The sequence below is a fragment of the Brachyistius frenatus genome, unplaced genomic scaffold (assembly GCF_029030835.1).
Source record: "Brachyistius frenatus isolate BFR_SWC_R1_liver_20210118 unplaced genomic scaffold, ASM2903083v1 Contig_605, whole genome shotgun sequence".
In the NCBI taxonomy this organism is placed as follows: Eukaryota; Metazoa; Chordata; class Actinopteri; family Embiotocidae; genus Brachyistius; species Brachyistius frenatus.
In genome coordinates this window covers 1-26500 of record NW_027211204.1, presented here as the reverse complement: position 1 = coordinate 26500, position 26500 = coordinate 1, and the positions used below count along the sequence as shown (strand labels likewise).

General features: G+C 44.1%; 1 protein-coding gene across 1 annotated transcript in view; it reads left to right on the top strand.

Annotated features, from left to right (window-relative positions):
* Positions 1–26495, top strand: part of LOC138614876 (ubiquitin carboxyl-terminal hydrolase 32-like) — a gene marked incomplete at its 3' end in the record, with an annotated part of 42706 nt that extends 16211 nt beyond the window's left edge. The window contains exons 4-28 of the mRNA XM_069688473.1: positions 4611–4742; positions 4901–5008; positions 5324–5439; positions 6401–6463; positions 7041–7124; positions 7226–7287; positions 7467–7569; positions 8219–8405; positions 8870–9051; positions 10254–10394; positions 11834–11999; positions 14883–15037; positions 15877–15958; positions 16067–16141; positions 17626–17764; positions 17852–17957; positions 18129–18302; positions 20088–20262; positions 20369–20520; positions 21126–21237; positions 21338–21537; positions 21643–21827; positions 25192–25278; positions 25453–25573; positions 26460–26495. Coding sequence (XP_069544574.1) covers positions 4611–4742; positions 4901–5008; positions 5324–5439; positions 6401–6463; positions 7041–7124; positions 7226–7287; positions 7467–7569; positions 8219–8405; positions 8870–9051; positions 10254–10394; positions 11834–11999; positions 14883–15037; positions 15877–15958; positions 16067–16141; positions 17626–17764; positions 17852–17957; positions 18129–18302; positions 20088–20262; positions 20369–20520; positions 21126–21237; positions 21338–21537; positions 21643–21827; positions 25192–25278; positions 25453–25573; positions 26460–26495 — 3143 coding nt within the window. The remainder of the gene's footprint in view (positions 1–4610; positions 4743–4900; positions 5009–5323; positions 5440–6400; positions 6464–7040; positions 7125–7225; positions 7288–7466; positions 7570–8218; positions 8406–8869; positions 9052–10253; positions 10395–11833; positions 12000–14882; positions 15038–15876; positions 15959–16066; positions 16142–17625; positions 17765–17851; positions 17958–18128; positions 18303–20087; positions 20263–20368; positions 20521–21125; positions 21238–21337; positions 21538–21642; positions 21828–25191; positions 25279–25452; positions 25574–26459) is intronic.
* Between the last annotated feature and the right edge of the window lie 5 nt (positions 26496–26500).

Genomic DNA, 26500 nt, shown 5'->3' with positions numbered 1-26500 from the left:
ATTTAACTTGTTCATACTACAGCTGCAGTGAACACTTATTTTCCAGATCAATGGCTTTGTGTATGATTTTATCATTGTTTGTTTGGACTATAAAATAGAAGAAATAATAATTTAAAAAAATCCCAGCACAATTTTGTACAGCACCGAGAACACAAGTCTTGTCCAAATGTTTTGTCCAAAAGATATTCGATGTAAAACACTGAAAATGAGTAAATCTTCACTTTAGAGATGTAACCAGATGTTCCAGGTTTTTGCTTTTCAAATGACTTAAATGTTGCACTATACATTTATTTATTAACAGTCTGTCCACAGACTGATTGATGAATTGATCAGCCAACCAGCCAAAAGCCGAGGAAGCAGGATTCTGCAGCACAAATCAATATTAACTGGGTTTCTCAGCATCTGTCAGCCAGTTTTAAAAGCCATGTATCTTATTTACAGGATTTAATATTACATTACTGAAGATAGTGATCCCTAACCAGGTCACAGGATGCCTCTGTTACCATACTGCAGATGAGAAGAGGTACATTTCCAGGTGGAAAAGTGTGTTACCTCACTTTTAACTTCCGTAGTGGCTGATTAACAACTGCTCATTATTGATTCATATCTTTACTTTCTTGATTACTGCAACCGGCGTATTGTCCAGAAAAATAGTGCAACAAGTGAAAAAGTGAACGCAAATGATGTTTTCAAAGTGCTTTTCAATGCCATTGATGACAAACATGAGCAGAAAATCCTCACAACGAAGAACATAGAAGCTGAATGGAAACCAGGTCTTCTTGAAGCAGGACTGAAACTCAATTCTCAATTTTCATACATCGAAGTACAGTGAACCCTCGTTTTCCGCGGGGGTTACGTTCCAAATAGAGACCGTGATAGGCGAAATCCGTGAAGTAGTAACCTTTATTTTTTTTACAATTATTATACAATGAAATACTCCATAATACATTGAAACCAAAGAACAAAACCTTTTTACAGGCCCAAGCATTTGTTTAACAAATAAAAGTACTGTATAAATGTTTTTTTTTACAAATAACTACTGTACTGTAAAATAATAATTTGAATCATCAATACGAACTGAAGGCTTCAAATTGCTGAGATCGGCACCGCCCCACTGCGACCCGAGTCATTGGATTAGAACGGGAGGAAATGAAAAATGATTATGAAAACAAATACAAAGTACAGTCGGACAAATAGTGACTCGTGTATTTCACTGCTCTTCTGACTGAGCCGCTGCATCCTGACTCCGCTCTGCAGCGGTTCTTTCTTCTAAAGCCGGCGGTGCAGGTGTGGTTTTTCGAGAGAAGAACATAGTTATCGGTAGTTGTTGTCGCTCTTTTTTCTTCTGGGCAAAAAGATTCTTATAAACCGACATGCCACCATCGATTATTTTTAATTTGGCAAGCTGTTTTACGTACGTGTACATATTAAACCGCAACGTTATTGACAAACAGGTAGAGAAGAAGCGGAGAGACTGTTTAGCCAATCAGAATGCAGAACACAATGCACGATGCAAATCCGTGAAGCAGCGAGACGGTGAAAGGTGAACCGCGTTATAGCGAGGGTTCACTGTAATTGATGGAAACAGAGCAACGTTCATCTTGTACAACAAAAGAAGGAAGTAGAGTGTCATGAGCTGGTAGAACAGACTGATGGACCAGCTGTTTAGTTATGAATGATTCTTCACCCTCCGATCAGCCAGAGGAGACAGGCTCCACCCCCCACGGCGCCCTGACACACACACAGCATGATGTGATGAAGAGTGTCACTGCTGTTCTTCATCCTCCCACTCTGCAGTCACAGATCTCCACCCACCATCATCAAACTGTCCTTGAAGAAGACACGTCCTGATGTCTCAGCTTTTATCGGTTCACAGCATTTAAACACCTGATTTATTACACCGTGTACAGTTTTCACCACGTTTACTCTTTGAACAGTTTTACACTTCTACAGTACATCCAACACAGACAACTACAGTCAGAGAGAGACAACTACAGTCAGAGAGAGACAACCACACAACTACAGTCAGAGAGAGACAACTACACAACTACAGTCAGAGAGAGACAACCACACAACTAAAGTCAGAGAGAGACAACTACACAACTACAGTCAGAGAGAGACAACTACAGTCAGAGAGAGACAAGTACACAACTACAGTCAGAGAGAGACAACTACACAACTACAGTCAGAGAGCGACTACTACACAACTACAGTCAGAGAGAGACAACTACACGACTACAGTCAGAGAGAGACAACTACATGACTACAGTCAGAGAGAGACAACTACACGACTACAGTCAGAGAGAGACAACTACACAACTACAGTCAGAGAGAGACAAGTACACAACTACAGTCAGAGAGAGACTACTACACGACTACAGTCAGAGAGAGACAACTACACAACTACAGTCAGAGAGAGACAACTACACGACTACAGTCAGAGAGAGACAACTACATGACTACAGTCAGAGAGAGACAACTACACAACTACAGTCAGAGAGAGACAACTACACGACTACAGTCAGAGAGAGACAACTACACGACTACAGTCAGAGAGAGACAACTACACAACTACAGTCAGAGAGAGACAACTACACGACTACAGTCAGAGAGAGACAACTACATGACTACAGTCAGAGAGAGACAACTACACAACTACAGTCAGAGAGAGACAACTACACGACTACAGTCAGAGAGAGACAACTACACGACTACAGTCAGAGAGAGACAACTACACGACTACAGTCAGAGAGAGACAACTACACGACTACAGTCAGAGAGAGAGACAACTACACGACTACAGTCAGAGAGAGACAACTACAGTCATAGAGAGACAACTACACGACTACAGTCAGAGAGAGAGACAACTACACGACTACAGTCAGAGAGAGAGACAACTAGACAACTACAGTCAGAGAGAGACAACTACACAACTGCAGTCATAGAGAGACAACTACACAACTACAGTCAGAGAGAGACAACTACATGACTACAGTCAGAGAGAGACAACTACAGTCATAGAGAGACAACTACACGACTGCAGTCAGAGAGAGACAACTACAGTCAGAGAGAGACAACTACACGACGACGGTCATAGAGACAACTACAGTCATAGAGAGACAACTACACAACTACAGTTATAGAGGCAACTACAGTCATAGAGAGACAACCACACAACTACAGTTATAGAGACAACTACACAACTACAGTCATAGAGAGACAACTGCACAGCTAGTCATAGAGAGACAACTACACAACTACAGTTATAGAGAGACAACTACAGTCATAGAGAGACAACTACAGTCATAGAGAGACAACTACACAACTACTGTCATAGAGAGCCAACTACAGTCATAGAGAGACAACTACAGTCATAGAGAGACAAGTACACAACTACAGTCATAGAGAGACAACTACAGTCATAGAGAGACAACTAACTACACAACTACAGTCATAGAAAGTTTTATTATCAATTATCAAAAATGTCATTCAACAGCAGTTTCCACCATCTTCAATGTTTGGATTTATTTTGTTTTATATTGTTGTCAATTTAATTTCTGGGTTTTGGGCTGTCGGTCAAATATAAAAATACATTTTAAAGTTTCACTTTGGGCATTTTGGATGGACATTTTCAAGTATTTATGTTTATACCTCCCAATATGTTCTACAATATTATTCTACCTTGTACACAATATACTTCCATCCACCTGGTACTGTATGTTTTTATGATTAATGCCCATATTATTTTTTATGTGCTACTCGAAGAGTATTTAGTTTTGCATTGTTGATACCAACACTGCACAATGACATTTCACATCTTCACCCTTTTGATATCTTTTTATTCCCTTTCATTTTAATTTTATTCTTTTAATTTATAATTCATAATTAACGCAAATTCAAGCAATCTCTGCAATATTTGCTGGAACTTGCAACTTTTTTATATTCATGCGATTTTTCCTACATTTTTATTTTTTTTATTTTAGTTTTCTCCACACGTCCAGTTGTCAGAGACGTCTCTTTGTTTGTTTCATCCAGCAGGTCTATGTGTTGAATGAACATGAATTAAACAGCATCTAAAGCTCTTATTTTGAAAGGCTGATGCAGTCCTTGTTTCTATATTCCAGTCACAGACGGTCTGTTCTGGAAACATACGCAGCTTTTAGGACCCTTTAGGACCTTTTAGGAGCTTTTAGGAGCTTTGATCTCCACGGTTCTCTAAAAAGATGAGAACTAAAATATTTCTGTGATGTGCAGCATGATTATTATCACAGGAAGTGATGACACATTATTGTATATCAGATAGTGATTAAACAATAAAATCACATTTTTGTTTCTCAACTGGCAATTTCTTTTAATTCACGCAATTATATCACAAAAAACTCACTATAAAGTCTGCAAATTACATTGACATTATTGAGAAAATCCGCTGCAAAATCAAAAAAATTTTGGGAAAAAAACTGGTGACCTCCTGGTTGTGTGCAGTCAGTGTGAACTGTGTGATGCCAAACATCCTTCAGAACCAACCTGTGATGGTCTTTAAAGCCTGGAAGTCTGAAGTGGAGGGTATCCAGCACGAACCTTAATGACTGTTAACCTCTCTCCTTCTGCAGTGGAGGAGTCGGACATCATAGACTTGGAGAAGCGCTATTGGCTGCTGAAAGCTCAGTCCAGAACCGGTCGCTTCGACTTGGAAACCTTCGTCCCGCTGGTGTCGCCTCCCATCCACGCCTCGCTGAGTGAAGGTGAGACCGCGTTTACTCAGACTGGATAGATTTCATGTCGACACAAGACGAGTTCAGAAAGCTTTAATGTCTCTGCGTGTGCTTTGATTTCAAGCCTCCAACAGTGGATGTCTTCTGGAAGGATAAATATTATCTGTGTAATTGATCTTGTTTTCCAGGCTTGTTTCACGCCTTTGATGAAAATCGGGACAATCACATTGACTTTAAAGAGATCTCTTGTGGCCTGTCTGCGTGCTGCAGGGGGCCCGTCGCTGAGAGGCAGAAGTGTAAGTCATGCTGTGGTTTTTGGATCATTTCAGATGAACGAAGCCCAGCGGCTGATTATTCATCATAAGAAGCGCAGTGCATTTCTTCTCTGTAGCTTTTATTAGTAGTTTAAATGTAAATCAGAAAGTGGAAATGTTTTTTTTTTTTGGAGAGTCTTGATTGGTGTCGTCAGGATTTTCACTGGTGATGTAAATTACAACTGTGCCGTGCAGAAATGGAAATTTACTGGATTTCTTGCTCGGAGATGAAATGGCAGGATGTGTCAGAACTGAGCTTCATAACCGGGTTTGTGTTTCTGTCTGTTTCACTGGCAGTTTGCTTCAAAGTGTTTGATGTGGACCGTGATGGTGTCCTGTCTCGAGATGAACTCCATGAGATGGTGGTGGCCTTGCTGGAGGTGTGGAAGGACAATCGCATAGACACGCTGCCTGTAAGTAAACACACTGGTTGTAGATACAGTCATGGGCTGGCTTGGACTTTTAAAAGGTTCTACTAAACATCCATCCTTGCGCCCTTTGAAATTTTAAATTTCAGCGTAGAAACGGCGTATATGAGGGCGGATCAACAGGTTCAGGGTCGGTTCCTGTTGTGCGCTGATCTGCAACCTCTGAGAGGATTTAACGTTACGTCGCTTAATTAACATCATGAGTTACAAGCGTTTTTGTGACCACTTGTACCAACATAGTCCACCGTGGACCTGAAACTTCACTCGAGAACACATTTTTGGGGAACAGAAAGAATCTAGTTATGTTGGAGAAGCCTGTTGCCATGGCGACACAGTTCAGGTGGTTTCCAGCGAATGTTTTCCCTCAGAAGGTCCCAGTGGAACTCGGTGTTGACAGTCTGAAGTGTCTTCTTCGGTCTTGGACGATGAAGCTCTGCCCCTCTTGAAACGTGAATGTCAGAACACCTCACCCGATTTGCACCTTCTACTCATGTCTACGGTTAAATCAAACACCTCGTACCAGTGGTCACAAAAACACGCCGAACTCAGGTTCTGATGTTGATCAGCTGATGTAACTTGGAGTTCTACCTCATGAAGGTTGTTGCTTCCTGCTGCTGCGTTCACATCACGGCGCAGTGCCAGAGAAATACCTGCAGCACAAAACTCTCAGATACAACTGGGTCCTTTGTGTGTTTCAGAATTTGGATGGAGCTCCTCCCACATCAGATAGATTCATAGTTTTGAGTCCTGTATTTTATTTAAATGTAATGTTTACAGATGAAAATGCTGCACAGTCTGAAATGACTGCCACAGAAATGGAAAGAGACAATATTCTTTTATTGTTGTATTTATGGCTTTTCAAACAGACAGATATCCAGATGGTGGGTAACTAGCTGAGGATCAGATGTTTGCTGCTGCGTGCTAATGTATTGTTTTCCCTCTGCAGGAGCTGCACAGCAGCGTGTCCGACATAGTCGAGGGCATCCTGAAGATGCACGACACAACCAAGGTGAGACACACAACCATCCCTGACGCAGAGAGCTCTGTTCACAACGGTTGGTGATGCTTTTAACATTAGAGTCTGTAAACCTGCACACAGGGTTTGTGAGGGTGGTCGGTTCCTCTGGGCTTTCAGTCCGTCTCAGTGTCTCCTCCTTTAATCCCAGACTGACTCCACGATGGAGAGATCCGGGTTCTGGGGGGTCAGACAGTCTGAAAGGACTCCTGCTTCTCCCTGTAGCTGAAGACACTTCTTTATGATCAGCTGCCTCTCTGACACTGTTAAATGAAGGAGAAGAATCCTGACACCTAAAGAGCCTGAAACCTTTGTGCTGTATCAGATTACAACCGTGACCCAGAGACAGTGAACACCACTATCACTGAGCTCTCACCTGCTTCACACTGTGGCGGTGTTTTCACCACCGACAACAACCTTCCAGCCTCGACCCTTCTCGTCTTACCACGCAGCTATTTTCATACACGAGAACAATTAGCAGATGAAGAGATTTTCTTCTGTCCTGTCCGAGCTCTCAAAGCACTGTTTGTTCTGAGAACATTTCTGACCTGTGTGTTTGACTCGTCCCCAGCTGGGTCACCTGACCCTGGAGGACTACCAGATCTGGAGTGTGAAGAGCGCTCTGGCCAATGAGTTCCTAAATCTGCTCTTCCAGGTGAGTGCGTCCACACGCTGTATTTGTGCAGCTCGTCATTGTGTTGAGGTTAAAATGGAGGATTTATTCATGTGTTTGTGTGTCTGTGTGTGTTCGTCCAGGTGTGCCACATCGTCCTGGGGCTCCGGCCGGCTGCTCCTGAGGAGGAGGGGCAGATCATCAGGTGTGTACCTGTCCTGTTGCTGTGTGTTGTATGTGCTGACAGCCCTAATGGAGGTGTGTGTTTCTCTCTCTCTCTCTCTCTGTGTGTGTGTGTGTGTGTGTGTGTGTGTGTGTGTGTGTGTGTGTGTGTGTGTGTGTGTGTGTGTGTGTGTGTGTGTGTGTGTGTGTGTGTGTGTGTAGGGGCTGGTTAGAGAGGGAGAGCAGACATGGGCTGCAGCAGGACCAGAACTGGTTCCTCATCTCCATGCTGTGGTGGCAGCAGTGGAAGGACTATGTCAAATATGTAAGTCCAGTTAAAGAAGTGTAAATATCCACGTTCAACGCATTTTAAACAGGCGTCGCACACCAAGTCCTTCATGTTGATTCAGGATGTGTTGTCGAAGAATAGCCGTGTTGTTCTCATCCCTACTGCATCCAAAGTTTAGTCTCCACGCTTTTCTTTTCCACCTGGGGAAACAGCCATCAGTGAGTCAGACACTACAACACACCAAAAAATTATTTTTAAAGCTCTTCAACCAGGAGAGAGTATCACAATAATCTACAACAACAACAACAACAAAAAGGTTTTCAGAATAATACTTATTTGGTACGATCAACAAGTTCTGAGACTTCCAGAATTTCACTTCTATAAAAACCAGTGTGATCATTACAAACTTATAATCACCAGCTGACTGATCAAAGTCATTTTGCACCTTTTCGTTTGTAATATATTTTACTATAACTCACACATGTAGCTCTTGTGTTCATGTTGAATTTTAGTTCAAACGAATCTGTCAGGTTTTATTTCGTGCTTCAGACCAGCTTCATCGCTGCATGTTGCACTTTGACCTTTCTCTGGGACAGAGACTGGACATGAACGCCAACAGCACATTAATCTCAGCTATCACTCTACACAATGACAGGGCAGTCCCTGCTGTTGTCTTCCTGTCCAGGAGCATAAGGGCATCGTGGTGGAGCAGCCGTCCATCCTCAGCTCCCTCAGGACCCCGATGGCCTCGGCCACCGTGGAGCCCGCCCCGCCCGACAGACTGGGAGGACTGGGAACCTTCGGCCCCGCCAGCCCCACGGAGGAGAGGTCACCTGATGCCGTGTCCAGCGCCTCCGAGGCCACCGAGACCGGTCAGTCATCACACGGCAGAAAAACAGCAGATGCTTCATCACATTAAAATAAAACTGATCGTTTGAAGAGACTAACTGGTTTAATTCTTCTCTACCACACTCGGTATCACCGTATACGGGGGTATTAACATTCGTGGTTATCATATTAAGCACAAGTGCGTATTACCGGTACTTAAAAAAACAGATGAAAGGAACACAGATGCTCGGCTACGTGCCGGGACTCTTCTTTCCTCCTCAGAAAACCAAACTGATAATACCACCATCTCCAATACTGTTTTTTTATTGGAGGATTTGTAGGATAGGATTTCCTCTCCCAGTAACAGAGACTTTTATTTGTTCGTGCCCACCAGCGTTGTTTGTGCCTCTCCAGTAAAAGTACACATCAGATTATCAAACACACGACTCTCTATAGTAACTGTGTTTTTTTCAATGATTTGTCCGACTGTCCCCCCGTTGTGTCCCAGCAGCCCTGAGTCCGCAGGTCGCTCCCTCAGCCACAGACAGCTGCTTCGCCCGCCAGCAGAACGTATCGGACAACAACAATCAGTGTTTCTCTGGAGCCAACGGACACCTGCCCTCCCAGCTGGCTGCACAGAGACCTGGAGCCATCGACAACCAGCCGCTGGTCAACACCGACCCCATGAAGGCAAGGACGTGTGTGTGTGTGTGTGTGTGTGTGTGAGAGAGTGTGAGAGTGTGAGAGTGTGATGGCTACTCGGTTTGTTTTGCCTGTGTGCCGCACCGAGGCCTTTGAAGTAAATGTGTAGATTGTGTGATGAGGTCACACACACACACACACACACACACACACACACACACACACACACACACACACACACACACACACACACACACACACACACACACACACACACACACACACACACACACACACTGCCCAGCTCCTCGTTATTGCTGCATCTGTCTTTGATGTAGCTCCCAGACTGTTTGAATCCGGCGAGCCAGTGGAGGAAGAATCAATTAATGCAATATGTACGATAATAAATTAAACACACACACAGGCTGATCTTCTTTTCTCCATCGGGGAGAAATTTGCCAGAATGTGTCTGAGATATTAATGGACACTGATGAGATACGGGAGGAATGGACATGAAAGGAAGGTTAGTCTTAATGAATGATCTGATGAGCAGACAGAAATATACAATCAGAAGAAGAAGCGTTGGCATCATAAGTGCAGCTCCAGCCGACACCGTTCGGGTCCGTAGAGAAACGTGTTGTGTTGTGATTGATGGAGTTCTTGGTGGACCAAAACATCTTTCAGTTTCTCATCAGAAAGGCTGTGTGCTGCTGGATGAACATCAGCAGTCGTCCTGCATCGTGTTCACAGCTTTGCTTTGGCGTCTGTTTGACATATGAGAACAGAGCAGCTCCGCCGTCAGTGCACTCCCTCCTGATTGGCTGTCTGAGCCCGGCTCGTCTGCTCACTGGACTCGAGCTGCGTGTTCTAGAAAGCCACGTGTTCAAAAGACAGACGTAAACCCGGCTTGGGGCTATAAATGCAGACTTCTCCGCTTGTTTATCCTCATGTCCTTTGCAATGTAGAGCATCTATGAAACACTATTTATTATTATTATTATTTATGTAGCAGCTTCTCACTGAACTGATCGGAGACTCCTGTTTCGGAGTCACTCCTCCTCTGCTGGCGAAGGCTTCCAGGGACCAGATGGTGCTTCCGTTTTCTTTTGTCTTGCTCTAATGATATCAGCCCACCAGCCTCTGCAGAGCATTAGGAGGCTGTCTCTCTCTATTATGTGTAATTCAGAGAAACGCAGCAGTGTGTTTTGTGCTGGTCTGTAAATGCTGCTGTCTGTGCTGTTCCCCCTGCAGGCCCCGACATTAACCATGGAGGGTGGCAGGCTGAAGCGCTCCCTGCAGCTGGTGCCCAGTAGAGACTTTGAGACGGTGCCAGAGCCGGTGTGGCGGGCGCTCTACCACTGGTACGGTGCCAACCTCAGCCTGCCGCGACCGGTGAGTGAAAGGAGCGCACCCACCCAACAGCTGATGAGGTTCAATGTGACCGGGATACATACAGGTCAAAAAGTCTTATTTTAAATGAGGAAACAAAATCACACAAGCAGCAGTTCATCCACATGATAAACAAATATAGTTGGAGGTAAAACTGAGTGAGGATTTAAAACTTCGGTTTATATTTCATATAAATATAATGCAGGTTTTAGTTGAATCGGCAGAATTAAATGTGAAGTAATATCCGTTTCCAGCAACAACTGTTATGTAAATTGTGGCGCCTCTGATTCTCCAGTTGAGTGCCATTAAACCACCACAGAAGAAGACACACTACAGCTCCAGTCAAAGCTCACAGATAAGAGATGGTGGGAAACGTGAAGGAAAAATTAATTTCTGCTGGTTTCACGTATTGATGTGAGGAACGTTGGAGTTTATTGGACGTTGTTGTTTTACGTCTCTCCAGTGGAGCAGAAGCTTCGCAGCGACAGTCATCATTTATTTCTTCAATGTCGGTTTCTATTTTCACATTTATCTTTTTAACTTTGCACCTCAGCCAATCAGGATTCATTCTGACACCTGTTGTGAATTTAGTTTCAGTCTTTTGACCAAAACATGAATTAGTTTCAGCTAAACTTTTGTCATTTCATTTTTTGTGAGTTTTAGTCAACTGAAGTTGTTTTTATGCATTTTATTCGTTCAAAATCGGCATAAATAAAAATGGATGAAAAAAGGCCTCGTAATAATCCATCATTGTAACAACAGGAAGTGCAGTAGGCTGCATTTGAACCAGGTCAACTTCTGTTTACGATTTATTGTTTATAGTTTTACAGTTTGCCGTCATTTTCTCTCCTCAATAAACCGTCTAAAGTTTTATGTCATGTGTTCACAGCTGACGTGATGACAGAAAGTTATTTTCATAAAGAATATTGGCCAAAACTATGAAAGTACAAGTGAAGTTTCGGAAGAAAGAAATACATCATCCTTCAAATCACAGAAAAACATTCAAGTCGCACATTTTGACCTGTTTTATTCAGGAAAACCAGGGAAAACAGCAGCACGCAGTGAGCCATACTGTTAGTGCTGAGATCTGGAAACACGAGGAGCCTGATGGTCAGATAAGCTTTCAGTTTGATTTCAGATCTGATCAGTAAACCAGGCGAGTGCAGTGGCAGCGTAACTGACAGAGAAATTACACAATGATTATTTTAAGGTCAGAATAGTTGGATAAGAAAATACAGATACTTGGAAACAGATCTACTTAAACTTAAAAATACTGCATGTTGTTTTTGTTCAAATATCAATAAAACTCTTCTCACCACGAGTGTCTGTAACGTCCCAAAGCAGACAAGATGATTTTCAGTTGATCGTTGCAGCCGTTTGTTTCCATTCATCTCAGCACGCATAGATTTTTATAAAGTATTGAATTTTGTCCTCCGCTGCAGGTGATCCTGGATAGCAGGACAAGCCAAGCAGAGCTTGAGCTCTTCCCCTGCTACCTCCTCTTCCTCCGCCAGCAGCCGGCCACGCGCTCACCCCAGTCCAACATCTGGGTCAATATGGGTATGACCAGCCTGCGAATGTTCCCAACGTATTTACCCCCGTCAAGAGGTAATGTAAGCCTGCAGCAAGACCAGAGCAAGCCGTCGAACCCCGCACCTCCCTCCCCCCTTAATCTTCCCTGAGTGGACTGATCCAACCCGAGCAGAGCTCTGGAGTGGGCAGTGGGATAAACCAGCGGCCCATGAAGGGGATAAACTAATCACTCGACACTAATCAGCTTCACAGCTGGAAAATACTTAAACACTTGTTCCAGTGCTCTACGATGGCAGCAGAATCTGATTTATTATGAAGTACATAATATACATGACAGTCTGAATCTACTCCGTGTCTCCCTCCAAACCTTCGGACTGCTCTTCAAAATAAAAACACAAAACACAGGATTAAGGATTAGCTCACCTGAAGAACAGGACAGCAGGATACCTACAGTATGAGCAACGTAACTTGAAATACTTCCACACAAAGGTTACATCTGTAATGAGGTTTGTGATGCTTGGCCCGACATCAGCACTCATCCTGAGAGTGCTGGTCGAGATCAAGTCAACAGATCGGGTTTATGGGCCCAGCGGAGCTTTGGCTTCCATCATGACTCCCATTGTTTGAGCGGCGGCTCGTCATTGCTGCGTATGAAGACAATCTGTTAGGAGTGTGGTCAAATATCGAAAATACATTTAATTCTTCCTCATATTCCCCAGAACATCTCCCCGACACCCGCAGGAAGAAGTAGAGCACTCGAACAAGTGTGCAGGACGCTTCGTTTGGTGGTTTAATTGAAGAGCAAAGCTGTGGAGATGAAATATATCACCAGTTTTATCAATCATTTTGGAATCAGTATCCAATTAATCAATAACAGGACTAATATTGATTGGTTTGTTTTTTATTTAATCCAGACTCTAAATTCACTAAATTGATTGGCCAATCAAGTCTGTGCTGATTGACAGAAAAGCCCTTTTCTTGCTGCTTTCTTACAACTAATCCTCAGTCAGCAGGATGCTGCTGCTGATATCCATCAGCTGTCTGCATCTCTCAGCTTGTGTATAAATGAAAGGTGTGGTTACCATAACAACAGATCGAATGCTAAACAGACATATGTCATCACTTCAGTTTATGAGGTTTCAGTTAAAATAAAGCGAATAAGAAGTCAAAAGTTGTGTTTTCAGGTTGTGTTCAGGCTGTGTGTTTTCAGGCTGTGTGTTCAGGCTGAGTGTTTTCAGGTTGTGTTTTCAGGTTGTGTGTTCAGGCTGTGTGTTCAGGCTGTGTGTTTTCAGGTTGTGCGTTCAGGCTGTGCGTTCAGGCTGTGTGTTCAGGCTGTGTGTGTTCAGGTTGTGTGTTCAGGCTGTGTGTGTTCAGGCTGTGTGTTTTCAGGTTGTGTGTTCAGGTTGTGCATTCAGCTTGTGTGTTCAGGCTGTGTGTTCAGGCTGTGTGTTTTCAGGTTGTGCATTCAGGTTGTGTGTTCAGGCTGTGTGTTTGCAGGTTGTGCGTTCAGGCTGTGTGTTTGCAGGTTGTGCGTTCAGGTTGTGCATTCAGGTTGTGTGTTCAGGCTGTGTGTTTTCAGGTTGTGTGTTCAGGTTGTGCGTTCAGGCTGTGTGTTCAGGCTGTGTGTTCAGGCTGTGTGTTTTCAGGTTGTGTTTTCAGGTTGTGCGTTCAGGTTGTGTGTTCAGGCTGTGTGTGTTCAGGTTGTGCGTTCAGGTTGTGTGTTCAGGCTGTGTGTTTTCAGGTTGTGTGTTCAGGTTGTGCATTCAGGTTGTGTGTTCAGGTTGTGTGTTCAGGCTGTGTGTGTTCAGGTTGTGTGTTCAGGCTGTGTGTTTTCAGGTTGTGCGTTCAGGTTGTGCATTCAGGTTGTGTGTTTTCAGGTTGTGTGTTCAGGTTGTGCATTCAGGTTGTGCATTCAGGTTGTGTGTTCAGGTTGTGTGTTCAGTTGTGTGTGTTTGTGTGTTTGTGTGTTCAGGTTTGTGTGGTCAGTTTGTGTGTTTTCAGGTTGTGTGTTCAGGTCTGTGTGGTCAGTTTGTGTGTTTTAAGGTTGTGTGTTTCCAGGTTGTGTGTTCAGGCTGTGTTCAGGTTGTGCGTTCAGGTTGTGTGTTTTCAGGTTGTGTGTTCAGGTTATGCGTTCGTGTTGTGTGTTTTCTGGTTGTGTGTTCAGGTTGTGCGTTCAGGCTGCACGTTCAGATTGCGCGTTCAGGTTGTGTGTCCAGGCTGTGTGTGTTCAGGTTGTGCGTTCAGGTTGTGTGTTCAGGCTGTGTGTTTTCAGGTTGTGTGTTCAGGTTGTGCATTCAGGTTGTGTGTGTTCAGGTTGTGTGTTCAGGCTGTGTGTGTTCAGGTTGTGTGTTCAGGCTGTGTGTTTTCAGGTTGTGTGTTCAGGTTGTGCGTTCAGGTTGTGCGTTCAGGTTGTGTGTTCAGGCTGTGTGTTTTCAGGTTGTGTGTTCAGGTTGTGCATTCAGGTTGTGTGTTCAGGTTGTGTGTGTTCAGGTTGTGTGTTCAGTTTGTGTGTTTTCAGATTGTGTGTTCAGGTTTGTGTGGTCAGTTTGTGTGTTTTCAGGTTGTGTGTTCAGGTCTGTGTGGTCAGTTTGTGTGTTTTAAGGTTGTGTGTTTCCAGGTTGTGTGTTCAGGCTGTGTTCAGGTTGTGCGTTCAGGTTGTGTGTTTTCAGGTTGTGTGTTCAGGTTATGCGTTCGTGTTGTGTGTTTTCTGGTTGTGTGTTCAGGTTGTGCGTTCAGGCTGCACGTTCAGATTGCGCGTTCAGGTTGTGTGTCCAGGCTGTGTGTTGAGGCTGTGTGCTCAGGTTGTATGTTCAGGTTGTATGTTCAGGTTGTGGGTTTAGGTTGTGGTTTCAGGCTGTGTTCAGTTTGTTGTTTTTGTTGTGTGTTCGGGCTATGGGTTTTTGTTGTGTGTCCTTGTTGTGTGTTCAGTCCACTCTGATTGGTTCTGTCCTCCAGCAGGAAACGTTCCATCACCGAACGCTCCTCTGAAGAGGATGCTGGCGTACACAGGCTGCTTCAGCCGCATGGCCACCATCAAAGACATCCACCTGTACCTGTCTCAGCGTCTCCGCATCAAGGAGGAGGACATGAGGCTGTGGCTCTACAACAGTGAGGTAGGACATGAGGTTGTATCTGTACAACAGTGAGGTAGGACATGAGGTTGTGTCTCTCGGTTGTTCTGCTTTGTCTCCCCTTTGGTGTTGATTGTGTTTCTGACACCTGCCCACCTCACAATAAAAACATGTCATGGTCGAAACAATAAATAATACTTTTCAGAAAAGGTGATAGTTTTTTTTTAAAAAAAAACAGTTTGAGGGCAATAAAAAATGGCCTTTGCTAATTTAATCATAATACATTTGAGAATATATACTGCCAAAGCACACTATCAGCTGGGGAGCCTTCAAGTGTGCTCCTGCAGTACAATCTAATCTGAAGGTCCAGTCTTCAAACAGCTTTCTGTGTTAACATCCAATTTCGTAACCTTCATATTTTTTGTATTTACAGATTTCTAAACTGATTTAACACTGCACAGAAAAAGGACCTTATTGTTCATTTGTACAAGTAGCTCATTATGATCCAGTTATATTTCTTTGTGACAGCGCAGTCTAGTGCCTGCAGTAAAGGAGGACGTGAGGTGACGTAGTTGCAGAGTCACAAAGTCAGCACTGGGAGGAAGTGGGGGTGGATGGATGGTTCAGTCACACACTGACCCCCGCGCTGTCCTTGAAATTTAACAAGCTGTTTTTGTGCCTGAGCCTCCAGTCTACCTCTGATGTATTTCATGTTGCTGGTAGGAGACACTGATTTAGTGAAATCTCATCTGAGTTGTCTTCATTGACTCCTAAGAAGGTGAACACAACCATGCAGTGCTGCTTTTAAAATGAACTGATGCAGAAGAAAGATTCATTTTTCCTAATAAATGAAAAGTTATTCAAATAAATCTTTTCTGTAGAACTACCTCACTCTCCTGGACGATGAAGATCACACACTGGAGAGCCTGAAGATCCACGATGACCAGCAGCTGGTTATTGAGGGTATGAGAGGCTTCCATCACGTCACCAGCAGATGTGTTCAGTGAGAACAGGCCGTTGTGAATAACAGTGCATGATGGTGAAAACACGTCTCTTTCTGCTGCTCCACAGTCAGGAACAAAGACATGAGCTGGCCCGAGGAAATGTCCTTCATCGCCAACAGCAGCAAGATGGACAGACACAAAGGTGAGGTCACATGGTCTGACTGGAGGATCGGGGAAGTCTTACAAACACAAACAGCATCTGAAGGAGAACCTTTCCATCAAATCACATTTACTCGTGATAGTATATAGTGGGAGGAAATAAAAGACAAAGAATCAGAGTACATAATAAATACACAAACATAATAACATAATAAAGTGTTTTATTGAGGGCCGGAGTGGTGTTGAGAGGGAGGAGAGTCCTAAACACACTGGGCTACTTCATTCATGAAGACTGTGTCCGTCCTCCTGTTTTATGCACATTTTTAATTTGCCACATTTGCAATTTCCACAAAATTAGGACAGAAATCTCATCGCTATGCACAGTCGTGCTGCTAAATGTTAGATGTTTTTTTTGTTGTTGATGAAGTAATGAATCAGCTGTAAGCTTTGGCAGAAAGTAATCTCCTTTTTAATTTGGAATATGTAGCTTCGTAGAATCAGCAGCGTAATGTGTGCAGACACTGTCTGTGAATCAAGATAGTGGCTGCCACTTTGTTTTGCTTTTGCATTTACTGACTTTAGACACAACTACCAACTTTTTGTTGTTGTTTACAATTGGGAGGGAGGAGTCGCACACTTATGTTTTCCTTCACAACGGGAAATGAATTGAAAATAAATAGGAAAAACAAAAGATAGATCTATTGACAGGGTTCATAAAAGGAGAATATAATACATTTTCTATGGTATGCTGGAGGGTGGGGGGGCACGGGGCATGACCCCCTCTGAAGAGCTACAACCATTAATAGAATAGAATTGATGAACCTGCAGACAGATGTTAGATAAATGAAATGTAAATGTAGATGTTGCCCTGTAGATTTACATGAAGGATTTTCCTTTCCCTGTTCGGTTTGTCCCCAGTTTGTACCTTTCATATGTAATCATCGCTTTCCAGTTACAGAGCGACACGTTCTTAAATATAAGTATACGGTGATAAACTACATCCTCAACTTGTTCCCTTAAAAGCACTGCAAAGGCTGCAAATGATATATGTGTCTAATATTTATATATTAATGAACCCAATATAATGTAATATTTATTATTAATTATATTTTTTTGTACGACTGTTCCTCTCCACTTTTTAACAGTTTTGTATAAAACTGCATATTAATGTCCTCACAAGCTACCATCACAGGAAATAGATGTTTTTCATGTGCAACATGTTTTCATCCAGTTATTAAGCAACTTTTAAGGATTTTAAAGAAATTAATAGATTTATCTTTCAGGAAAAGCAGATGCTTAACTCTGTCTGTCTTGCAGTATTTTTTTCTTGTATTCAAGTCACATACTACTGAACTTTGACCTCATCTCTGTCTCTAATGTTCAATATTTATCAGTATTTTTGTATGTTCTCATATATGTATTAGTAAAAGATGATAAGATCATAAGTGCTGATGAGTAAAGAACATTTGTTGGGGTCATGTTTTTTAATTTTTTAAATGATCCAGTATGTCGTTGTTCTTATCCCAGTTCCCACAGAGAAAGGAGCCACTGGCCTCAGTAACCTTGGCAACACCTGCTTCATGAACTCCAGCATTCAGTGTGTGAGCAACACCAAGCCTCTCACCGACTACTTCATCTCAGGGCGACACTTCTACGAGCTCAACAGGTGGCGTTTTAGGTGCACCCTCAGGTCTGTTTCCTCCGTCCTCCCGGAGCTCATCATTTTAACTGCCCTGTGTCGGTGCGTTGACAGAATCAACCCCATCGGGATGCGAGGTCACATGGCCAAGTGTTACGGTGACCTGGTGATGGAGCTCTGGAGCGGGACGCAGAAGAACGTGGCTCCCCTCAAACTCAGGGTGAGCTCTTCCATCTCACGTGTTCGTGGCTCCACCACTCTTCACGTCTGCAGGCTGCTGTATTCGCTTGCCGTGTCTGAACTTGTTAACAGGCAAATAAATTGTTTTTTTTAAAAAGCATTTAAAAGTTCTATTGAAATGAAGTTTATGATGTCACTGCTTCCTCTGTAGTGGACGATAGCGAAGTACGCTCCGCGCTTCAATGGCTTCCAGCAGCAGGACTCCCAGGAGCTGTTGGCCTTCCTGCTGGACGGCCTGCACGAAGACCTGAACCGGGTCCACGAGAAGCCCTACGTGGAGCTGAAGGACAGCGACGGCCGGCCCGACTGGGAGGTGGCATCTGAGGTCAGAGGTCACACTGCTGCTCCTATACCATAAAATGAAATGAACACTGTATACCTCATTCCCAGACTGTTTTGTTTCAAACTACGAGCTCCCCGCAGGTCCTGCTGGCGGAGATCTGACAGTGGTGAGAGCAGACAGATGATTTGTGTCAAAATGTGTCGGTTTGTGAACGTTATGAATCCTCCAGTATTGATTGGAACGCTGGTCAGTGATGAGTGCAACTCTCGCTGAACTCTCGCTGACCGGAAAAAAAACATTCAGTGCAAAATAAACGCTCAGCACAGAACGTTGCGATGTCAGTATTCATTATAAGGGCCCGAGCACTGATGGTGCGAAAGCCCTATTGTTAGCCAAGGAATTATTTTTCTTTTCGGTCCTTGTTCTTACAAATGAACTGCCTTTTTGGAGGCTTTCTCATTAAAAAATTCATGAAAGTTTTTACACACAACAAAAAATGTTGTATTCTCGTGGAGTCACAAGTGGGCATGGCCAAATGGCTCGCTAGCGCCCCCTAAAGAGATGCTCCGGTGGCTACATTTACGTACATGTACGAAATTCGGTGGAAAAGTTACATTGCACCATTACGTCAACTCAACAAGAAGTCCACCATTTTGAATTTAGTCGCCATTTTTGGTGATTAGCACATGTTGTACTTTGTCGAACTCCTCCTGCAGATATTGTCAGACCAACTTGAAATTGAGTCAGTTCACGCTTCACATGTTTGGGAGGAAAAGTTGTCAAAAGAATTTGTTTTCGGCGATGGCTGTGCCAATGGCGTGGCGGCCATTTTGAGCGTCTCGTCATGAAACTACAAGTGACTGTAACTTTTATGTACATATTCCGACCTTCTCCAAACATTACATCTTTGATAGTAGCCCCGCCCTGAAGACACCAGTATGGTAATACTTGCTCAAAGTCGTAGCGCCCCCTGGTGGCAAGTGGAATTGACACTTTTCATACTTTCACATGCTACATTGAGCTGGTTGATCACATGAACCTAAAGTCGGGTCAGAATAGTGTAAACATGTGGTTGATGATATATTGAGAATTTCGTTCAAATTTGTCAAAGAGCATCGCCGTGGCGATGCAGAAAAGTTTGATGTTTCGCCGTGACAGGAAGTTAATTTTTAAGGTCAAAGGACGCTTGAAACCTCATGAAAAGTGGCACATACATCCGGCATGGTGAGACAATACATCTGATATGTGTTTTGCAAGTGGGCGTGGCCAAACGGCTCGCTAGCACCCCCTACACTGCAGCCCTGGCAGCTAGTTTCACCTACATGCACCAAATTCGTTGGACAGGTGTATCACACCCAGACATACAAAAAAGCCATTCTAGCTGAACGTTTTTGTCACTGCACTTAAAAACAAAGTTAATTTTACGAAAAACAATACTTGATTAAATCTCATATAACAGCAAAGATTATAATTGCTAAGTCTTAGTTGTTTAAGGCACTGTGTTGTCCTCTACAACAATCAGTTTCTGTTGTCATGGTAACTGAAGCAGTATTGTTGCAGTATTCACGTTTGGCATTATCACAAAAGGCAAAATTATTAATGTGAATGTGAAAAGTCTCCAGACGGATGCTGAGATGTGAACGGACCTCCTTCCTGACAGGAACAAGGATGAGTGGTGTGTGATCTCACTGCTGTGTGTGTGTGTGTGTGTGTGTGTGTGTGTGTGTGTGTGTGTGTGTGTGTGTGTGTGTGTGTGTGTGTGTGTGTGTGTGTGTGTGTGTGTGTGTGTGTGTGTGTGTGTGTGTGTGTGCTCTCCCCACCGTGAAGGCGTGGGAGAACCACCTGCGCAGGAACCGCTCCATCGTGGTGGATCTGTTCCACGGTCAGCTCAAGTCCCAGGTGAAGTGTAAGACCTGCGGCCACATTAGCGCTCGCTTCGACCCCTTCAACTTCCTGTCGCTGCCGCTGCCCATGGACAGCTCCATGCATCTGGAGATCACCGGTGAGCCGGCCAGGCTGAAGAGTCTTTACATGAACACATACACACACGAACACACCAAGCTGACGAGTGTGTTGTTGTTGTTGTTGTTGTTGTTGTGTGTCTGCAGTCATCAAGCTGGATGGCTCCACGCCGGTGCGCTACGGCCTGCGGCTGAACATGGACGAGAAGTACACGGGGCTGAAGAAGCAGCTGAGTGAACTGTGCAGCTTGAAGCCCGACCAGATCCTACTGGCTGAGGTCCACACCTCCAACATCAAGGTACTGACCCGGTTCGCCGGTCTCACAGACCGACAGGTCCGCTGCTTCTCAACAACAGGTTGTTAACTTCGGTGTTGTTCAGACTTCAGATGCTGCAGGTGAACAAACACCGAGCACTTCATCTAGTTTTAATTTTATTTGACTTCTCACCTTAAAATTTCATTGCACTGAAATTTGTTTTCCTCTTGAAAAGTGGGTCATCAACAAATATTTGTATCCTAGTTGTTGTTGATTAAATGAAGTCTGATGTGTTGGTCGGTTCCTTCCTGATTGTTTGGGAAATTGTCACAATGAGATTTAAGAAGGGACACTTTTTTCTGTTAAAAAAAATCATGCATTTTCTACTAATGCCGCGCTTTTTAACACTTGGCTCAACAGTTACTGACCACCATGTACACAATGCAACACAACAAACGTCAGCGTAGCTTATAGAATAGATGCTTGTGTGTCCAATAAGTCGAAGGTGAGAACTGTAAACTGATCCTCAGGTACCGTCTGCCATGTTTGAGCTCCTTTTTATTTCTGGTTGTGCTACAAATGTTTTTCATCTCCATTACGTCGAAGCCGTTCCTCAGCTGCCGTCTGATGTCTCATCTTGTGTTCAGAACTTCCCTCAGGACAACCAGAAGGTCCGTCTGTCTGTCAACGGCTTCCTGTGTGCGTTCGAGGTCCCGGTGCCGGGTTCACCGACATCAGTGAGCTCGCCCACTCTGACAGGTGAGCCCGTCCGTCTCCTGATTCTCTGTCCATCCGTCGGAGGGTCCACACCCGTCCTTTGTCTCCTCTCCTGAAGGAACTTTCTCCTCTCCTTCATCAGACGTCACCCCTGTAGCCAACGGCGTAGCTGCTAACGGTTACCTGGGCAACAAGCCCCTCCTCATCCCGAACGGTGGGCCCAGCACCGTGGTGCCCTGCAGCCCAGAGACGCCTCTGGCCAATGGGGTCGCCAACGGACACATCACACCGGTGCAGGAGAGCCCCTTCATCGGATACATCATCGCCATGCACAGGAAGATGGTGAGCGCTCAGAAAGCAGTCTGGTGGTGGTGGTCTCCGCTGCCTTCCCTCTGTGGAGGATCGGCTACAGCTGCTGATGTCTCCTCCGCCTGTGTGTCCCATCAGATGCGAACGGAGTTGTACTTCCTGTCATCTCAGAAGAACCGGCCCAGTTTGTTCGGCATGCCGCTCATCGTCCCCTGCACCGTCCACACCAGTAAGAAGGACCTGTACGACGCCGTCTGGATCCAAGTGTCCCGCCTGGCCAGCCCGCTGCCCCCCCAGGAGGCCAGCAACCACGCCCAGGACTGGTAGGCTTCCTCTCCACACAGCAGCTGCTGTCGGCTCTCTGGACGTCTGGTGTTGTGAAACACCGGATCCACAAGTCATTCACACATTCCAAGCAATGTTCATACATTAAATATCAAATCAAATGTTGGCACAAACACATTTCTGAATGAGTAAAGTAACACATGTAACACCTGTCACCTGATTGGGATCGACCTGAGCTGCCCCGGGCAGCCTCCTAAAGCCTGATCCATGTCACACCTGAGAGAAGAACACTTCTGACACCCAGCAATGGGAGATAGGGAAGTTTAAACAATGATGTCCACACCCAAGTGATGGTGGATGGTTGTGTGTTGGTGGTTGTGTGTTGATGGTTGATGGTTGTGTGTTGATGGTTGATGGTTGTGTGTTGATGGTGGATGGTTGTGTGTTGATGGTTGATGGTTGTGTGTTGATGGTGGATGGTTGTGTGTTGATGGTTGATGTTTGTGTGTTGATGGTTGATGGTTGTGTGTTGATGGTGGATGGTTGTGTGTTGATGGTTGATGGTTGAGTGTTGATGGTGGATGGTTGTGTGTTGAGTGTGTGTTGATGGTGGATGGTTGTGTGTTGATGGTTGATGTTTGTGTGTTGATGTTTGTGTGTTGATGGTTGTGTGTTGATGGTTGATGGTTGTGTGTTGATGTTTGTGTGTTGATGGTTGATGTTTGTGTGTTGATGTTTGTGTGTTGATGGTTGTGTGTTGATGGTTGATGGTTGTGTGTTGATGTTTGTGTGTTGATGGTTGAGTGTTGATGGTTGATGTTTGCGTGTTGATGTTTGTGTGTTGATGGTTGATGGTTGTGTGTTGATGGTTGATGGTTGTGTGTTGATGGTGGATGGTTGTGTGTTGATGGTTGTGTGTTGATGGTTGATGTTTGTGTGCTGATGGTTGTGTGTTGATGTTTGATGGTTGTGTGTTGATGTTTGTGTGTTGATGGTGGATGGTTGTGTGTTGATGGTTGATGGTTGAGTGTTGATGGTTGATGTTTGCGTGTTGATGTTTGTGTATTGATGTTTGTGTTGATGTGGATGGTTGTGTTGATGTTTGTGTGTTTATGGTTGTGTGTTGATGGTTGTGTGTTGATGGTTGATGGTTGTGTTGATGGTTGATGGTTGTGTGTTGATGGTGGATGGTTGTGTGTTGATGGTTGTGTGTTGATGGTTGATGGTTGTGTGTTGATGGTTTATGGTTGTGTTGATGGTTGTGTTGATGGTTGTGTTGATGGTTGTGTGTTGATGGTGGATGGTTGTGTGTTGATGGTTGATGGCTGTGTCTTGATGGTTGATGGTTGTGTGTTGATGTTTGTGTGTTGATGGTGGATGGTTGTGTGTTGATGGTTAATGGTTGTGTGTTGATGGTTGATGGTTGTGTGTTGATGTTTGTGTGTTGATGGTTGATGTTTGCATGTTGATGGTTGTGTGTTGATGTTTGTGTGTTGATGGTGGATGGTTGTGTGTTGATGGTTGATGGTTGCGTGTTGATGTTTGTGTGTTGATGGTTGATGGTTGTGTGTTGATGGTTGTGTTGATGGTTGATGGTTGTGTGTTGATGTTTGTGTGTTGATGGTGGATGGTTGTGTGTTGATGGTTGATGGTTGTGTGTTGATGGTTGATGGTTGCGTGTTGATGTTTGTGTGTTGATGGTTGATGGTTGTGTGTTGATGGTTGTGTTGATGGTTGATGGTTGTGTGTTGATGTTTGTGTGTTGATGGTGGATGGTTGTGTGTTGATGGTTGATGGTTGTGTGTTGATGGTTTATGGTTGTGTTGATGGTTGAGTGTTGATGGTTGATGTTTGCGTGTTGATGTTTGTGTGTTGATGGTTGATGGTTGTGTTGATGGTTGATGTTTGTGTGTTGATGGTTGATGGTTGTGTTGATGTTTGTGTGTTGATGGTGGATGGTTGTGTGTTGATGGTTGATGGTTGTGTTGATGTTTGTGTGTTGATGGTTGATGTTTGTGTGTTGATGGTGGATGGTTGTGTGTTGATGGTTGTGTGTTGATGGTTGATGGTTGTGTGTTGATGGTGGATGGTTGTGTGTTGATGGTTGATGGTTGTGTTGATGTTTGTGTGTTGATGGTGGATGGTTTTGTGTTGATGGTTGATGTTTGTGTGTTGATGGTGGATGGTTTTGTGTTGATGGTTGTGTGTTGATGGTTGATGTTTGTGTTGATGGTTGATGGTTGTGTGTTGATGGTTGATGTTTGTGTGTTGATGGTTGTGTGTTGATGGTTGTATGTTGCTGGTTGATAGTTGTGTGTTGATGGTTGTGTGTTGATGGCTGTGTGTTGATGGTTGATGGTTGTGTTGATGGTTGATGTTGATGGTTTTGTGTTGCTGGTTGATGTTTGTGTGTTGATGGTTGTGTGTTGATAGTTGTGTGTTGATGGCTGTGTGTTGATGGTTGATGGTTGTGTGATGATGGTTTTGTGTTGCTGGTTGATGTTTGTGGGTTGATGGTTGTGTGTTGCTGGTTGATAGTTGTGTGCTGATGATTGATGCTTGTGTGTTGATGGCTGTGGGTTGATGGTTGTGTGTTGCTGGTTGATAGTTGTGTGTTGATGGTTGTGGGTTGATGTCTGTGTGTTGATGGTTGATGGTTATGTGTTGATGTTTGTGTGTTGATGGTTGATAGTTGTGTATTGATGGTTGATGTTGATGGTTGTGTTGCTGGTTGATGATTGTGTGTTGATGGTTGTGTGTTGATGGTTGTGTTGATGTTTGTGTGTTGATGTTTGTGTGTTGATGGTTGTGTGTTGATGGTTGCGTGTTGATGGTTGATGTTTGCGTGTTGATAGTTGTGTGTTGATGGTTGATGTTTGTATGTTGATGGTTGATGTTTGTGTGTTGCTAGTTGATAGTTGTGTGTTGATGGTTGATAGTTGTGTGTTGATGGTTGTGTGTTGATGGTTGTGGGTTGATGTTTGTGTGTTGCTGATTGATAGTTGTGTGTTGATGGTTGATGTTTGTGTTGCTGGTTGATAGTTGTGTGTGTGTTGATGGTTGTGTGTTGATGGTTGTGGGTTGATGTTTGTGTCTTGTTGGTTGTGGGTTGATGTTTGTGTGTTGATGGTTGATGGTTGTGTGTTGATGGTTGTGTGTTGATGGTTGATGTTTGTGTATTGCTGGTTGATAGTTGTGTGTTGACAGTTGTGTGTTGATGGTTGTGGGTTGATGGTTGTGGGTTGATGGTTGTGTCTTGATGGTTGTGGGTTGATGTTTGTGTGTTGCTGGTTGATGGTTGTGTGTTGATGTTTGCGTGTTGCTGGTTGATAGTTGTGTGTGTGTTGATGGTTGTGTGTTGCTGGTTGATGGTTGATGGTTGTGTCTTGTGTCGACCTGCAGTGACGACAGCATGGGGTACCAGTACCCCTTCACCTTACGGGTGGTCGGTAAGGACGGCAACTCCTGCGCCTGGTGTCCCTGGTACAGGTGAGAGTCACTCACACACACGAGGAGGGTTTGTTTGGCTTCTGGTGTAAGAAGAACATTTAATTTGTGTGTAACATGTCCTGTATGAAATGTTAAATATCATAGATATCAGCCGATGAAACGGAGAGTGTGTTAGTCCTGCGACTGTACGTGAGTGTGTGTGTGTGTTTCCAGGTTCTGCAGAGGCTGCACCATCGAGTGTACGGAGGACAGAGCTGCTGTGGGAAATGCTTATATAGCTGTGGACTGGGACCCTACAGCCCTGCACCTCCGCTACCAGACCTCCCAGGAGAGGGTATAACACACACACACACACACACACACACACACACACACACACACACACACACACACACACACACACACACACACACACACACACACACACACTCTAGCTCTCCCGGGCTGAGCGCCAGATGAAATCGCCCCAAACAAAGTTAAAAGGAGGCCAGTAACTGCTGTAATAAATGTAGTGTAAAATGGCAGAATAATCAAATGCAAAGTAACATTTTAACAGCATAACTACAATTTACATTTACCATATTTCAGCCTTGTCTACAACACTAATGGATTAGAGCCTTTTTTATGTGTTCCTAAATGTGTTTTTATTGAAACATTCCATAACGACATGTTTTACTATGAAATGAACAGGTCATTATTATTATTATTATTATTATTATTATTATTATTATTATTATTAACATCAAGAAAAGATCACATGCATTGGTAATGTGTAACGTGTCCTTGTAGATGTACAATATGTTTAGTTGTATGGAAACTCTTTGACAGTGACAAACACATTCATCTTCCTCCAGCTGACCTCCATGTTCACGACTTTAACACAGCAGCTCACTTGCTCCTGTTGTTATTGCGGAATATCAGAGCTAAGAGCCAAGACAGTGTAGTTCTGAATTTGACCACATGGGGTCACTAGTGACTGTAGATGTGAGGTCCGGTAGAGGCTCAGATCCTGCAGCTGGTTCAGATGGAGGTTGCGTGTCTCCAGGGGAAGATCAGTGCTGTGCCGAACAAACAGAACTCACACACAAGAGTCAAATACCTGGAATCACCTGCTGATTCAGAAACCTGCAGATATTCAGGTGGTCTGCTGTCAGCTGTCAGTCAGCAGAGCAGCAGGTCCGTGTGAACTGATCCTCTCCGACACTCTGGTCCCGCTGCAGATTGTGGAGGAGCACTGCAGTGTGGAGCAGTCACGTCGAGC